Source organism: Scyliorhinus torazame, chromosome 19 (assembly GCF_047496885.1).
Source record: "Scyliorhinus torazame isolate Kashiwa2021f chromosome 19, sScyTor2.1, whole genome shotgun sequence".
NCBI classification, from domain to species: Eukaryota; Metazoa; Chordata; class Chondrichthyes; order Carcharhiniformes; family Scyliorhinidae; genus Scyliorhinus; species Scyliorhinus torazame.
In genome coordinates this window covers 23538059-23553498 of record NC_092725.1, presented here as the reverse complement: position 1 = coordinate 23553498, position 15440 = coordinate 23538059, and the positions used below count along the sequence as shown (strand labels likewise).

The window sequence follows — 15440 nt, the reverse complement described above, 5'->3', positions numbered from 1 at the left end:
GAGGGACATTGAGAGAGTGAGAGAGGAGGGGCCAAGGGTCATTGAGAGAGTGAGAGAGGAGGGGCCAGGGGTCATTGAGTGAGTGAGAGAGGAGGGGCCAAGGGTCATTGAGAGAGTGAGAGAGGAGGGGCCAGGGGTCATTGAGTGAGTGAGAGAGGAGGGGCCAAGGGTCATTGAGTGAGTGAGAGAGGGAGGGGTCTGAGGGACATTGAGAGAGTGAGAGAGGAGCGGCCAAGGGTCATTGAGTGAGTGAGCGAGGGAGGGGTCTGAGGGACATTGAGAGAGGAGGGGCCAAGGGTCATTGAGAGAGTGAGAGAGGAGGGGCCAAGGGTCATTGAGTGAGTGAGAGAGGGAGAGGTCTGAGGGACATTGAGTGAGCGAGAGGAGGGTCTGAGGGACATTGAGTGGGTGAGAGAGGGAGGGGTCTGAGGGACATTGAGTGGGTGAGAGAGGAGGGTCTGAGGGACATTGAGAGTGTGAGAGAGGAGGGGCCAGGGGTCATTGAGTGAGTGAGAGAGGTCTAAGGGACATTGAGTTAGTGAGAGAGGAGTGTCTGAGGGACATTGAGTTAGTGAGAGAGGGAGGGGCCAAGGGTCATTGAGTAAGTGAGAGAGGGAGGGGTCTGAGGGACATTGAGAGAGTGAGAGAGGAGGGGCCAAGGGTCATTGAGTGAGTGAGAGAGGAGGGTCTGAGGGACATTGAGAGTGTGAAAGAGGAGGGGCCAAGGGTCATTGAGTGAGTGAGAGAAGAGGGTCTGAGGGACATTGAGTGAGTGAGAAAGGAGGAACTGAAGGACACTGAGTGAGTGAGAGAGGAGGGGCCAAGGGTCATTGAGTGAGTGAGAGAGGTCTGAGGGACATTGAGTTAGTGAGAGAGGAGTGTCTGAGGGACATTGAGTTAGTGAGAGAGGGAGGGGCCAAGGGTCATTGAGTGAGTGAGAGAGGGAGGGGTCTGAGGGACATTGAGAGAGTGAGAGAGGAGGGGCCAAGGGTCATTGAGTGAGTGAGAGAGGGAGGGGTCTGAGGGACATTGAGTGAGTGAGAGAGGAGGGGCCATGGGTCATTGAGTGAGTGAGAGAGGAGGGTCTGAGGGACATTGAGAGTGTGAGAGAGGAGGGGCCAAGGGTCATTGAGAGAGTGAGAGAGGAGGGGCCAAGGGTCATTGAGTGAGTGAGAGAGGAGGGTCTGAGGGACACTGAGAGAGTGAGAGAGGAGGGGCCAAGGGTCATTGAGCGAGTGAGAGAGGGAGGGGTCTGAGGGACATTGCAAGAGTGAGAGAGGAGGGTCTGAGGGACACTGAGAGAGTGAGAGAGGAGGGGCCAAGGGTCATTGAGTGAGTGAGAGAGGGAGGGGTCTGAGGGACATTGAGAGAGTGAGAGAGGAGCGGCCAAGGGTCATTGAGTGAGTGAGAGAGGGGTCTGAGGGACATTGAGAGAGGAGGGGCCAAGGGTCATTGAGAGAGTGAGAGAGGAGGGGCCAAGGGTCATTGAGTGAGTGAGAGAGGGAGGGGTCTGAGGGACATTGAGTGGGTGAGAGAGGAGGGCCTGAGGGACATTGAGAGAGTGAGAGAGGAGGGGCCAAGGGTCATTGAGAGAGTGAGAGAGGAGGGGCCAGCGGTCATTGAGAGAGTGAGAGAGGAGGGGCCAAGGGTCATTGAGTGAGTGAGAGAGGAGGGGCCAAGGGTCATTGAGTGAGTGAGAGGAGGGTCTGAGGCTTGTGGGTGAGTGGGTAATGGTGGAGGGTTGAAGGTCACAGTGGTCACTGTCAGCAGCACCTACCAATTTTGGCCACCATTGACCTGTGTGACCCTGTAGCCAAACTGTGATTGTGGATCCTGAGCGAAGGATTTCGGATTGACAGTCTCCAGATTAAAACTGCAAACTGACTGGAATCCTGGGGAAGAGCGAGAGTAAGATAGTTAATGAGTATCCAATATAGATAAACACATGCACATAAATACAGGCATGTATACTGTAGCGCACAATGACTTACGAGAGACGAATAGAGATGAAGTCGATGAGGCTTTATTAAGCGTGACTTGTTCCCCGCAGTTCAGCAACAGACTGGAGCTGCGGGGAGAACTCCTGGTTCTTATACTCCGCCTTCAGGGCGGAGCTAGAGATCAACAGCCAACCAGGACCCGGGATCTGTCAGCCAATGGCATCACGGCTTCACAGTCCCACATGACCCCTAATGCATACTACCACATATACACACACATAAACACAGGCATGTACACACACACCACACACATAAATACAGGCATGAACACACACAAATAAACACAGCATGTACACACACACATAAATACAGGCATGAACACACACAAATAAACACAGGCATGTACACACACAGATAAATAAAGGCATGTACACACACACATAAATACAGGCATGTACACACACACATAAATACAGGCATGTACACACACACATAAATACAGGCATGAACACACACAAATAAACACAGGCATGTACACACACACATAAATACAGGCATGTACACACACATAAATACAGGCATGTACACACACATAAATACAGGCATGTACACACACATAAATACAGGCATGTACACACACATAAATACAGGCATGTACACACACATAAATACAGGCATGTACACACACATAAATACAGGCATGAACACACGCAAATAAACACAGGCATGTACACAAACACATAAATACAGGCATGTACACACACATAAATACAGGCATGTACACACAAACATAAATACAGGCATGAACACACACAAATTACCACAGGCATGTACACACACACATAAATACAGGCATGTACACACACACATAAATACAGGCATGTACACACACACATAAATACAGGCATGTACACACACACATAAATACAGGCATGAACACACGCAAATAAACACAGGCATGTACACACACAAATAAACACAGGCATGTACACACACATAAATACAGGCATGTACACACACATAAATACAGGCATGAACACACGCAAATAAACACAGGCATGTACACAAACACATAAATACAGGCATGTACACACACACATAAATACAGGCATGTACACACACACATAAATACAGGCATGTACACACACACATAAATACAGGCATGTACACACACACATAAATACAGGCATGTACACACACACATAAATACAGGCATGTACACACACACATAACTACAGTCATGAACACACACAAATTACCACAGGCATGTACACACACACATAAATACAGGCATGTACACACACACATAAATACAGGCATGTACACACACACATAAACACAGGCATGTACACACACACATAAATACAGGCATGTACACACACACATAAATACAGGCATGTACACACACACATAAACACAGGCATGTACACACACACAAATACAGGCATGAACACACACAAATAAACACAGGTATGTACACACACACATAAATACAGGCATGAACACACACAAATAAACACAGGCATGTACACACACACATAAATAAAGGCATGTACACACACATAAATACAGGCATGTACACACACACATAAATACAGGCATGAACACACACAAATAAACACAGGCATGTACACACACATAAATACAGGCATGTACACACACACATAAATACAGCATGTGTACACACACATAAATACAGGCATGTATACACACAAACATAAATACAGGCATGTATACACACACACACAAATACAGGCATATGTACACACACATAAATACAGGCATGTATACACACACATAAATGCAGGCATGACTATATATACTCACACATACTCATAAACACAGGCATGTATACACACACACACAAATACAGGCATATGTACACACACATAAATACAGGCATGTATACACACACATAAATGCAGGCATGACTATATATACTCACACATACTCATAAACACAGGCATGTATACACACACACACAAATACAGGCATGTATACACACACATAAATACAGCATGTGTACACACATATAAATACAGGCTAGTATGCACACATACATAAATACAGACATGTACACATACAAATAAAGACAGGCATGTAATCACACACATGGCCACACCAACGTTCGGCTTTTCCACTGGTCTGGGCAACTGGGGCTTTGGCAGAGCCCCGGCCGGGGGCACACAGCAGGTGGAGCTCCCCAGGTGAAGAGAGGGCCAAGGTCTGTACCCTGGCAATGCCCTCTGGCACTGTCCACTGGTAGTGTCCTTGGCACTGACCTTGACTCTTCGCCTGGCACTAAACCCTGACAGTGCCTGGGTAAATCTCATCGGGGGGCCCAACTCCAGGACTTCCTATCACTGCGTTTCAAAATGACCTCGCTGGGGTAAACGACACAGGGGTCGGGTGCCGTCACAATGAACTTGCAGCTCGGCTGAAAACTCATTTCAAAAACTAGAAAATGCCAGTCTTTGCGAACTCTCTCCTTTCAAACCAACTCAATTTTCTGATCGGCAGGACAGCACTGAGGGAGCACCGCACTGTCGGAGGGTCAGTACTGAGGGAGTGCCGCACTGTCAGAGGGTCAGTACTGAGGGAGCACCGCAATGTCGGAGGGTCAGTACTGAGGGAGTGCCGCACTGTCGGAGGATCAGTACTGAGGGAGTGCCGCACTGTCGGAGGATCAGCACTGAGGGAGCACCGCACTGTCGGAGGGTCAGTACTGAGGGAGTGCCGCACTGTCGGAGGATCAGTACTGAGGGAGTGCCGCACTGTCGGAGGGTCAGTACTGAGGGAGTGCCGCACTGTCGGAGGATCAGTACTGAGGGAGTGCCGCACTGTCGGAGGGTCAGTACTGAGGGAGCACCGCACTGTCGGAGGATCAGTTCTGAGGGAGTGCCGCACTGTCTGAGGGTCAGTACTGAGGGAGTGCCGCACTGTCTGAGGGTCAGTACTGAGGGAGTGCCGCACTGTCAGAGGGTCAGTACTGAGGGAGTGCCGCACTGTCGGAGGATCAGTTCTGAGGGAGCGCCGCACTGTCGGAGGGTCAGTGCTGAGGGAGCACCGCACTGTCGGAGGGTCAGTACTGAGGGAGCGCCGCACTGTCGGAGGGTCAGTGCTGAGGGAGCACCGCACTGTCGGAGGGTCAGTACTGAGGGAGCGCCGCACTGTCGGAGGGTCAGTACTGAGGGAGCGCCGCACTGTCGGACGGTCAGTACTGAGGGAGCACCGCACTGTCGGAGGGTCAGTACTGAGGGAGCGCCGCCCTGTCAGAGGGTCAGTGCTGAGGAAGCACCGCACCATTGGAGGATCAGTACTGAGGGAGCACCGCACTGTCAGAGGGTCAGTGCTGAGGGAGCGCCGCACTGTCGGAGGGTCAATGCTGAGTGAGTGCCGCACTGTCGGAGGGTCAGTACTGAGGGAGCGCCGCCCTGTCAGAGGGTCAGTACTGAGGGAGCACCGCACTGTCAGAGGGTCAGTGCTGAGGGAGAGCCTCACTGTTGGAGGGTCAGTGCTGAGGGAGAGCCTCACTGTCGGAGGGTGAGTGCTGAGGGAGCGCCGCACTGTCAGAGGGACAGTGCTGAGGGAGCGCCACACTGTCGGAGGGTCAGTACTGAGGGAGAGCCGCACTGTCAGACGGTCAGTGCTGAGGGAGAGCCTCACTGTCGGAGGGTCAGTGCTGAGGGAGAGCCTCACTGTTGGAGGGTCAGTGCTGAGGGCGCACCACACTGTCGGAGGGTCAGTGTGAAGAGGTCTGGAAGGTAATTCAAAGGTAAGTTTGCTCTCTGCTCTCTCTCTCTCGCGGAAGTAGAATTCCCTGGTAGCCCCTTTGGGAAGGAGAAGGTTCTGTTGCAGATGAGGGACTAATAATTACCCTTGAACCTAACGTCACCAACATGTGGGTCAGCTCCCTGCCCCCTTGTGGGATCATGCTGTGCACAAATGTCCCCATATTGAAGACGCTTCGAAATCGACCTCATTGGCCGAGATTGTCAGAAAATGGCACTGGTGGGATCAACCTCAAGCTGATTTCTGCTGATACTGGATCTGCCCCTGGCCACTTGCTCGTGGAGCTTAACTGAGGTTTAAATGTGTAAAGGACTCACCAACTGTGAGGAACAGCATCGCGGGCACCAGGTGAGCCATCATTCCTGTTTCCGTGTGTCCAGTGGCGTGGCGGAGACTGAAGGGCGGGAAAGAGGGCAGAAGGAAGGTAGAGAGGGAGGAGGGACTGAGATGGAGAGAGAGCAGGAGAGAGGGAATGAGAGAGAGGTAGCAACCAAGAGAGAGACAAAGAATGGAGACAGCACAGGCGATCAAGAGAGGGAGCGAGAGAAGGAGTGATGAGGAGAGGGAGGGTGGACAAGAGAGTGAGGAACTGAGAGAGAGAAAACAGCAAAGAGTCAATGAGAGGGGGACGGCGAAGGAGGGAGAGACAAAGAGAGAGCGCGGGGGAAAGGGAGTGAGGGAGGGTAGGAAGGAGAGGGAGCGTGGAAAAGAGTGAGGGAGTGAGTGAGTGAGGGATAGAGAGGGCGTGTGAGAGAGGGAAGGAGGGTGAGAGTGAGGGAGGGAGAGAGAGAAAAGAGAGAAAGAGTGAGGGAGGGAGAGTGGGAGGGAGTGAGTGGGAGACAGAGAGGTAGGGAAGGCGGGAAGACACTGAACAAGCTCACTTCTCTTCTGACAGCCGAGCTTGGTGCTGCTGTTACTGAGCAGAGACCGCTTCAGCTCGAACCGCTCTCGAACTGCCTAACCTTCTTCCCGTTGTGGCGAGAAGCTGGGATGTTGTAATCTGTGTGTGTGTGTGAGTCAGCCAGAGTCAGTCAGCCACTAAGCAGCCAGGAAGCTGGGGTGAACCCTCATTAAACTTGGCCAACAGCCAGGGCAGAGGACGAGACCTGCACTGCCGAGGCACATCACATTCCTGCCTTCAACACCACAATGTGCCCATCAACATGCTCTCCAATTTTAAACAGAGTGCGGGAGCGGAGCATCCTGCTGGTGTATGTGAATAAATCATTGAATGAAATGAAAATCGCTTATTGTCACAAGTAGGCTTCAATGAAGTTACTGTGAAAAGCCCCTAGTCGCCACATTCCGGCGCCTGTTCGGGGAGGCCGGTACGGGAATTGAACCGTGCTGCTGGCCTGCCTTGGTCTGCTTTCAAAGCCAGCGATTTAGCCCTGTGTGCTAAACCAGCCCCAGGATGTGGCAGGACAGGTTGAGAGAGCAGACATAGTCATAGTTATGGGGTTAACAGCACGGAAAGAGGCCCTTTCGGCCCATCGTGTCTGTGGGCCAGTGATCAAGCACCTCTCTATTCTAATTGTCCATCACCAGCGCCGAAGCATTGCACAGCGATGATGCATGAAGTGCTCATCTAAATGCTTCTTAAATGTGGTGAGGATTCCCGCCTCTCTCCCCTTTCAGGCAGCGAGTCCCAGATTCCAACCCAGTCTCTGGGTGAAAGGTTTTTCCTCAAATTCCCTCCAAACCTCCTGCTCCTTACCTGAAATCTGTGCCCCCGAGTTATTGATGCCTCCACTAGGAGAAAGGTTCCTTCCTATCCACTCTTTGTGCCCCTCATAACTTTGTACACCTCAATCAGGACCCCCTCAGCCTTCTCTGCTCCAAGGAAAACCCTCCAGCCTAACCAGCCTCTCTTCATCGCTGAAACTCTCCAGCCCAGGCAGCATCCTGGTGAATCTTCTCTGCACCCTCTCTAGTGCAAACACATCCTTCCTGTAGTGTGGTGTCCAGAACGTGCTCTAATTGAGGCCTAACCAGTGTTTTATACAGCTCCAGCATAACCTCCCAGCTCTTAGATTCGATAACTTGGTTAATAGTGGCAAGTATCCTATCTGCCTTCTCACCACCTCACCTACCTGTCCTGCTGTCTTCATGGACCTAGGGACATGCGCACCAATGTCCCTCTGGTCCTCCGAGAGCCAAGCTTGTCTTGGTTAGTCTGCCCAAAATGCATCATCGCTCACTTTTCAGGAGTGAAGATGGTTGGTGAGAGAAGCGAGGGAAACACGAGGGGGGCCTTCTCCACGCAGAGAGGATCTGGAACACGCTGCCCCAGAGCATGGTGGAGGCGGGTTCGAGCGAGGAATTTATGAGGTCATCGGAGTGGGGATTTGCACGGGGCGAACAAAGGTGGGGGTGAGGATATTGGGGTGAGCTGGTGAGCAGGGGGCCAGCAAAGAGCTGCAGTGGGCAGAATGGCCTGCTCCCGAGCTCCAACCACTCTCTGACACAACCAGTCAGCCCTTTTCTGTACTCTTGGTGACTTCAGTCTGCCCCACCCCCCCCCTCCCCCCCTCCGCCCTCCCCCCCAACTGGTTTCCCTCCAATTTCTCGGTGTGAACCCCTTTGTGATTTTGATCGGTCTCGATTCTATCTCGGTCTCCTCGGCACAAATCCCACTTCATGCACATCCTGGGGCCGGCCATTGTCTGGGAAATCACCCTCCACACCCTACCCAGGGACCTGGAATCCTTCCCAAGAACGCAGAGGCCCAGGATTGGACACAATCCTCAACTTGGGGCCAAACTCGGGGTGCTAGGAAGTATTTGACAATGACTGCCGTATCTTTTTACTCAATTCCTCTATTGACAAAGGTTAAGATTGCCACAGCCGCCCGAACTGACTAATCAAAGGCCACCAACAATGATCTGGGCCTATTTCGAGCTGAGGTGCATTAGTCACAGTTTTCTCAGGGAGATATCTGTACACTGACTGGTGTCTCTCAGTCCCCCTCTCTCTCAGGGAGATATCTGTACACTGACTGGTGTCTCTCAGTCGCCTCTCTCTCTCAGGGAGATATCTGTACACTGACTGGTGTCTCTCAGTCCCCTCTCACTCAGGGAGATATCTGTACACTGACTGGTGTCTCTCAGTCCCCCCTCACTCAGGGAGATATCTGTACACTGACTGGTGTCTCTCAGCCCCCTCTCTCTCAGGGAGATATCTGTACACTGACTGGTGTCTCTCAGTCCCCCCTCTCTCAGGGAGATATCTGTACACTGACTGGTGTCTCTCAGTCCCCCCTCTCTCTCTCAGTGAGATAACTGTACACTGACTGGTGTCTCTCAGTCCCCCCTCTCTCTCTCTCAGGGAGATATCTGTACACTGACTGGTGTCTCTCAGTCCCCTCTCTCTCAGGGAGATATCTGTACACTGACTGGTGTCTCTCAGTCCCCTCTCTCTCAGGGAGATATCTGTACACTGACTGGAGTCTCTCAGTCCCCTCTCTCTCAGGGAGATATCTGTACACTGACTGGTGTCTCTCAGTCCCCTCTCTCTCTCTCTCAGGGAGATATCTGTACACTGACTGGTGTCTCTCAGTCCCCCCTCTCTCTCTCTCAGGGAGATATCTGTACACTGACTGGTGTCTCTCAGTGCCCTCCCTCTCAGGGAGATATCTGTACACTGACTGGTGTCTCTCTGTCCCCTCTCTCTCAGGGAGATATCTGTACACTGACTGGTGTCTCTCAGTCCCCTCCCTCTCAGGGAGATATCTGTACACTGACTGGTGTCTCTCAGTCCCCTCTCTCTCAGGGAGATATCTGTAACCTGACTGGTGTCTCTCAGTCCCCTCTCTCTCTCAGGGAGATATCTGTACACTGACTGGTGTCTATCAGTCCCCTCTCTCTCTCAGGGAGATATCTGTACACTGACTGGTGTCTCTCAGTCCCCTCTCTCTCAGGGAGATATCTGTACACTGACTGGAGTCTCTCAGTCCCCTCTCTCTCAGGGAGATATCTGTACACTGACTGGTGTCTCTCAGTCCCCTCCCTCTCAGGGAGATATCTGTACACTGACTGGTGTCTCTCAGTCCCCTCTCTCTCAGGGAGATATCTGTAACCTGACTGGTGTCTCTCAGTCCCCTCTCTCTCAGGGAGATATCTGTACACTGACTGGTGTCTATCAGTCTCCTCTCTCTCTCTCAGGGAGATATCTGTACACTGACTGGTGTCTCTCAGTCCCCCCTCTCTCAGGGAGATATCTGTACACTGACTGGTGTCTCTCAGTTCCCTCTCTCTCTCTCAGGGAGATATCTGTACACTGACTGGTGTCTCTCAGTCCCCCCTCTCTCAGGGAGATATCTGTACACTGACTGGCGTCTCTCAGTCCCCCCTCTCTCTCTTAGGGAGATATCTGTTCACTGACTGGTGTCTCTCAGTCTCCTCTGTCTCAGGGAGATATCTGTACACTGACTGGTGTCTCTCAGTCCTCTCTCTCTCTCAGGGAGATATCTGTACACTGACTGGTGTCTCTCAGTCCCCCCTCTCTCTCTCTCAGGGAGATATCTGTACACTGACTGGTGTCTCTCAGTCTCCTCTCTCTCTCTCAGGGAGATATCTGTACACTGACTGGTGTCTCTCAGTTCCCTCTCTCTCTCAGGGAGATATCTGTACACTGACTGGTGTCTCTCAGTCCCCTCTCTCTCGGAGATATCTGTACACTGACTGGTGTCTCTCAGTCCCCCCTCTCTCTCTCAGTGAGATATCTGTACACTGACTGGTGTCTCTCAGTCCCCTCTCTCTCTCCGGGAGATATCTGTACACTGACTGGTGTCTCTCAGTCCCCTCTCTCTCAGGGAGATATCTGTACACTGACTGGTGTCTCTCAGTCCCCCCTCTCTCTCTCAGGGAGATATCTGTACACTGACTGGTGTCTCTCAGTCCCTCCTCTCTCTCTCAGGGAGATATCTGTACACGGACTGGTGTCTCTCAGTTCCCTCTCTCTCTCTCAGGGAGATATCTGTACACTGACTGGTGTCTCTCAGTCCCCTCTCTCTCGGAGATATCTGTACACTGACTGGTGTCTCTCAGTCCCCCCTCTCTCTCTCAGTGAGATATCTGTACACTGACTGGTGTCTCTCAGTCCCCTCTCTCTCTGGGAGATATCTGTACACTGACTGGTGTCTCTCAGTCCCTCTCTCTCAGGGAGATATCTGTACACTGACTGGTGTCTCTCAGTCCCCTCTCTCTCAGGGAGATATCTGTACACTGACTGGTGTCTCTCAGTCCCCTCTCTCTCAGGGAGATATCTGTACACTGACTGGTGTCTCTCAGTCTCCTCTCTCTCAGGGAGATATCTGTTCACTGACTGGTGTCTCTCAGTCCTCTCTCTCAGGGAGATATCTGCACACTGACTGGTGTCTCTCAGTCCCCTCTCTCTCAGGGAGATATCTGTACACTGACTGGTGTCTCTCAGTCCCCCCTCTCTCTCAGGGAGATATCTGTACACTGACTGGTGTCTCTCAGTCTCCTCTCTCTCAGGGTGATATCTGTACACTGACTGGTGTCTCTCAGTCCTCTCTCAGGGAGATATCTGCACACTGACTGGTGTCTCTCAGTCCCCCCTCTCTCTCTCAGGGAGATATCTGTACACTGACTGGTGTCTCTCAGTCCCCTCTCCCTCTCTCAGGGAGATATCTGTACACTGACTGGTGTCTCTCAGTCACCTCTCTCTCTCCGGGAGATATCTGTACACTGACTGGTGTCTCTCAGTCCCCTCTCTCTCTCAGGGTGATATCTGTACACTGACTGGTGTCTCTCAGTCCCCTCTCTCTCTCAGGGAAATATCTGTACACTGACTGGTGTCTCTCAGTCCCCTCTCTCAGGGAAATATCTGTACACTGACTGGTGTCTCTGAGTCCCCTCTCTCTCTCAGAGAGATATCTGTACACTGACTGGTGTCTCTCAGTCCCCTCTCTCTCTCAGAGAGATATCTGTACACTGACTGGTGTCTCTCAGTCCCCTCTCTCTCTCAGAGAGATATCTGTACACTGACTGGTGTCTCTCAGTCCCCTCTCTCTCAGAGAGATATCTGTACACTGACTGGTGTCTCTCAGTCCCCTCTCTCTCAGGGAGATATCTGTACACTGACTGGTGTCTCTCAGTCCCCCCCTCTCTCAGGGAGATATCTGTACACTGACTGGTGTCTCTCAGTCCCCTCTGTCTCTCAGGGAGATATCTGTACACTGACTGGTGTCTCTAAGTCCTCTCTCTCTCAGGGTGATATCTGTACACTGACTGGTGTCTCTCAGTCCCCTCTCTCTCAGGGAGCTATCTGTACACTGACTGGTGTCTCTCAGTCCCCTCTCTCTCAGGGAGATATCTGTACACTGACTGGTCTCTCAGTCCCCTCTCTCTCAAAGAGACATGTGTACTGACTGGGATCCCCAGTCCTCTCTCTCTCTTTCTCTCTCTCTCATGGACATGTCTGTACACTGACTGGTGTATCTTAGTCTGGTCTCTGGCCCGCCATGTCTGTCATTTAATGAGCCGACAGTTTTAGCACTTGCTTTGAGGCAGCACGGTAGCATTGTGGATAGCACAGTTGCTTCACAGCTCCAGGGACCCAGGTTCGATTCCGGCTTGGGTCACTGTCTGTGCGGAGTCTGCACATCCTCCCCGTGTGTGCGTGGGTTTCCTCCGGGTGCTCCGGTTTCCTCCCACAGTCCAAAGATGTGCAGGTTAGGTGGATTGGCCATGCTAAATTGCCCTTAGTGTTGGGTGGGGTTACTGGGTTATGGGGATAGGGTGGAGGTGTGGGCTTGGATAGGATGCTCTTTCCAAGAGCCGGTGCAGACTCGATGGGCCGAATGGCCTCCTTCTGCACTGTAAATTCTATGAAATTCTGTGATGAAATATGGTTTTTTAAACTTGTAATGTGAGTGGTGTCATGATATTCAAACACACACATCATGATGGACACACCAACAGACAAATCAGAACACACAACACCACAACTAATCACAGACAAGGACAGGAACCATATAAAAGCACGAACAAGACACCTGGTGGACAGTAGGTCTGGGGACAAGGACATGACCTGTTTTAACATCACAAACAGGGAATCCCCACGTGCAGAGTATCAAGACAAAATTGTACATAGAAAGTTTAAATAAAATAGCGTTGTACCATATACAACTGTGTTGGCTCATCTGTGTGTCAGAACGCCCAACACCACATGGTACAGGAGTGGATCGATACCTGCCAACTAACCTGCCATTCTGGACATGGACCGCATCGACAAACCGCAGCCGTTGCAAGTCGCGGGGAACCTTGGTACCAATTGGAAGCTCTTCAGGCAGCGATTTGACCTGTACATCCGAGCCAACGAGAAACAGAGTGCCTCGGATGAAACGAAGATTGCAATGCTCCTCTCCTATGCAGGGCAGCACGCCCTCGACGTCTTCAACTCACTGGTGTTCGAAGAAGGGGAAAACCAATCCAAGTATGACACGGTCATCCTCAAACTGGACCAGCACTTTAATGTTGAAGTGAATGAAAGTTTTGAAAGATACCTCTTTCAGCAACGCCTGCAAGGTAAGGAGGAGCTTTTTCAACCCTTTTTGACGCACCTCCGAATTCTAGCGCAGTCCTGCGGTTACGGCAGCACCACAGAGTCCATGATCAGGGACCAGATTGTTTTTGGCGTTGCCTCCAGTGGCCTACGCCAGCAGCTTCTTAAAATAAAAAGCCTCACCTTAGCGTCTGCAGTGGAAGCCTGTGTCCTCCACGAGAATGCAACCTGCCGTTTTGCCCGATTTCAGGCGTCCGAGTTGGCACGGAGGGGGTCCCCAGCCGTCGAATCGGCAAGCCAGGCCGCCCACGACGCCGAACGCATCCAGGCCGTCGATTACCCCGACCCGCGGCCCTGACGAGAGCGGCCGCTTCCCACGCTTTTCGCGGTCTCCCGCGCTGGTGCGCGCCAAAAATAACGGCCACATTGAGGGACGCATTGCGCAGGCGCACCCACCGCAGGGTCGCACTGCGCATGCGCAGTGGCGCAACGAACGCCGTGACGCCATGACGTGCGGCAATTGTGGAGCTGTACACTTAAAAGGGCAATGTCCTGCTAAAAACCAACAGTGCCTCAGATGTGGCAAGATGGGCCACTATGTTGCCCACTGTCGTTCGGCTCAACCCATGGATCCTGCACATCCCCGACAATCTCGCAGACAAGTCAGGACCGTCCAGCCCACGCATCAAGACTTCCAGTTAAGTGATGCAGATGACCAGGATGCCTTCCGCGTTTCCGTCATCGATGTCAACAAGGTCAATGCCATCAATCCAGCCGATGAGTGGTGTGCCACCCTGACGGTCAACCGATCGCGCGTCACCTTCCGTCTGGACACCGGCGCATCCGCCAACCTGATTGCATATTCTGCATTCCAGGCCATGAAGGTCAAACCACCCATCACGCCATCCCGGCTCAAGATGGTTGATTATAACGGGAACGTCATCCCGTCCATAGGATCTTGCCAGCTACAGATAACTCACAAGACGCACACGGCCACACTCCCCTTCGAAGTTGTCGGCTCATCAAAAGACTCGTTACTGGGCGCACAGGCGTGTAAGGTCCTTCACCTGGTACAGCGCATTATGTCTCTCTCTCCAGATGAGATATCCGACTTCCCGGATGCTGAGTTCCACGCAAATCTCCATTCCCTCCTTGCTCACAACCAGGAGGTTTTTGAAGGCATGGGGACATTGCCATACACGTACAAGATTCGACTCAAACCAGACGCCATCCCTGTCGTTCACGCACCTCGCAGGGTTCCTGCGCCACTCAAAGACAGCCTCAAGTTGCAGCTGTAGGCTCTTCAGGACCAAGGGGTCCTATCCAGGGTCACGGGGCCCACGTCATGGGTCAGCTCCATGGTCTGTGTAAAGAAGCCCTCTGGCGAGCTCCGCATATGTATAGATCCTAAAGATCTGAATAACAACATCATGCGGGAACACTATCCCATCCCGAAACGAGAGGAACTCACCAGCGAGATGGCGCAAGCCAAAATATTCACCAAATTGGATGCGTCCAAAGGATTTTGGCAGATCCAATTGGACCCGGCCAGCCGAAGGCTATGCACGTTCAACACCCCTTTTGGCAGATTCTGCTACAACCGGATGCCATTCGGCATCATTTCAGCATCTGAAGTTTTCCACCGCATTATGGAGCAGATGATGGAAGGCATCGAAGGGGTACGTGTATATGTGGACAATATCATCATTTGGTCCACCACTCCGCAGGAACACATGCATCGTCTACGACGCGTCTTCACCCACATACGACAAAATGGCCTGCGTCTCAACCGCGCCAAGTGTGCCTTCGGCCAGACTGAGCTGAAATTCCTCGGGGACCACATCTCACGATCAGGGGTCCGTCCCGATGCAGACAAAGTTAGCGCCATCACAGCCATGCCACGGCCGGCTGACAAGAAGGCTGTCCTAAGATTCCTGGGCATGGTCAACCTCCTTGGGAAGTTCATTCCCAACCTGGCTTCTCATACAACGAATATGCGCCATCTCGTAAAAAAATCAACAGAATTCCACTGGCAGCAATCGCATCAGCGGGAATGGGAGGAGCTCAAGCACAAACTGGTCACGGCACCAGTGCTGGCGTTCTTTGACACGACTCGCCCCACAAAAATCTCAACGGATCTCATCGTGGCGGACACGCTCTCTCGAGCAGTGAGCACAC

At 52.2% G+C, this 15440-nt stretch overlaps 1 protein-coding gene across 1 annotated transcript in view; it reads right to left on the bottom strand.

Moving 5' to 3' along the window:
- LOC140396640 (integrin alpha-M-like) overlaps positions 1-6676 on the bottom strand; it is a 283291-nt gene extending 276615 nt beyond the window's left edge. The window contains exons 1-2 of the mRNA XM_072485434.1: positions 6050-6676; positions 1778-1892 (exon numbers count right to left, since the gene is read on the bottom strand). Of these exons, the coding sequence (XP_072341535.1) occupies positions 1778-1892; positions 6050-6092 (158 nt within the window). The 5' untranslated portion in view covers positions 6093-6676. The remainder of the gene's footprint in view (positions 1-1777; positions 1893-6049) is intronic.
- Positions 6677-15440: the final 8764 nt, after the last annotated feature.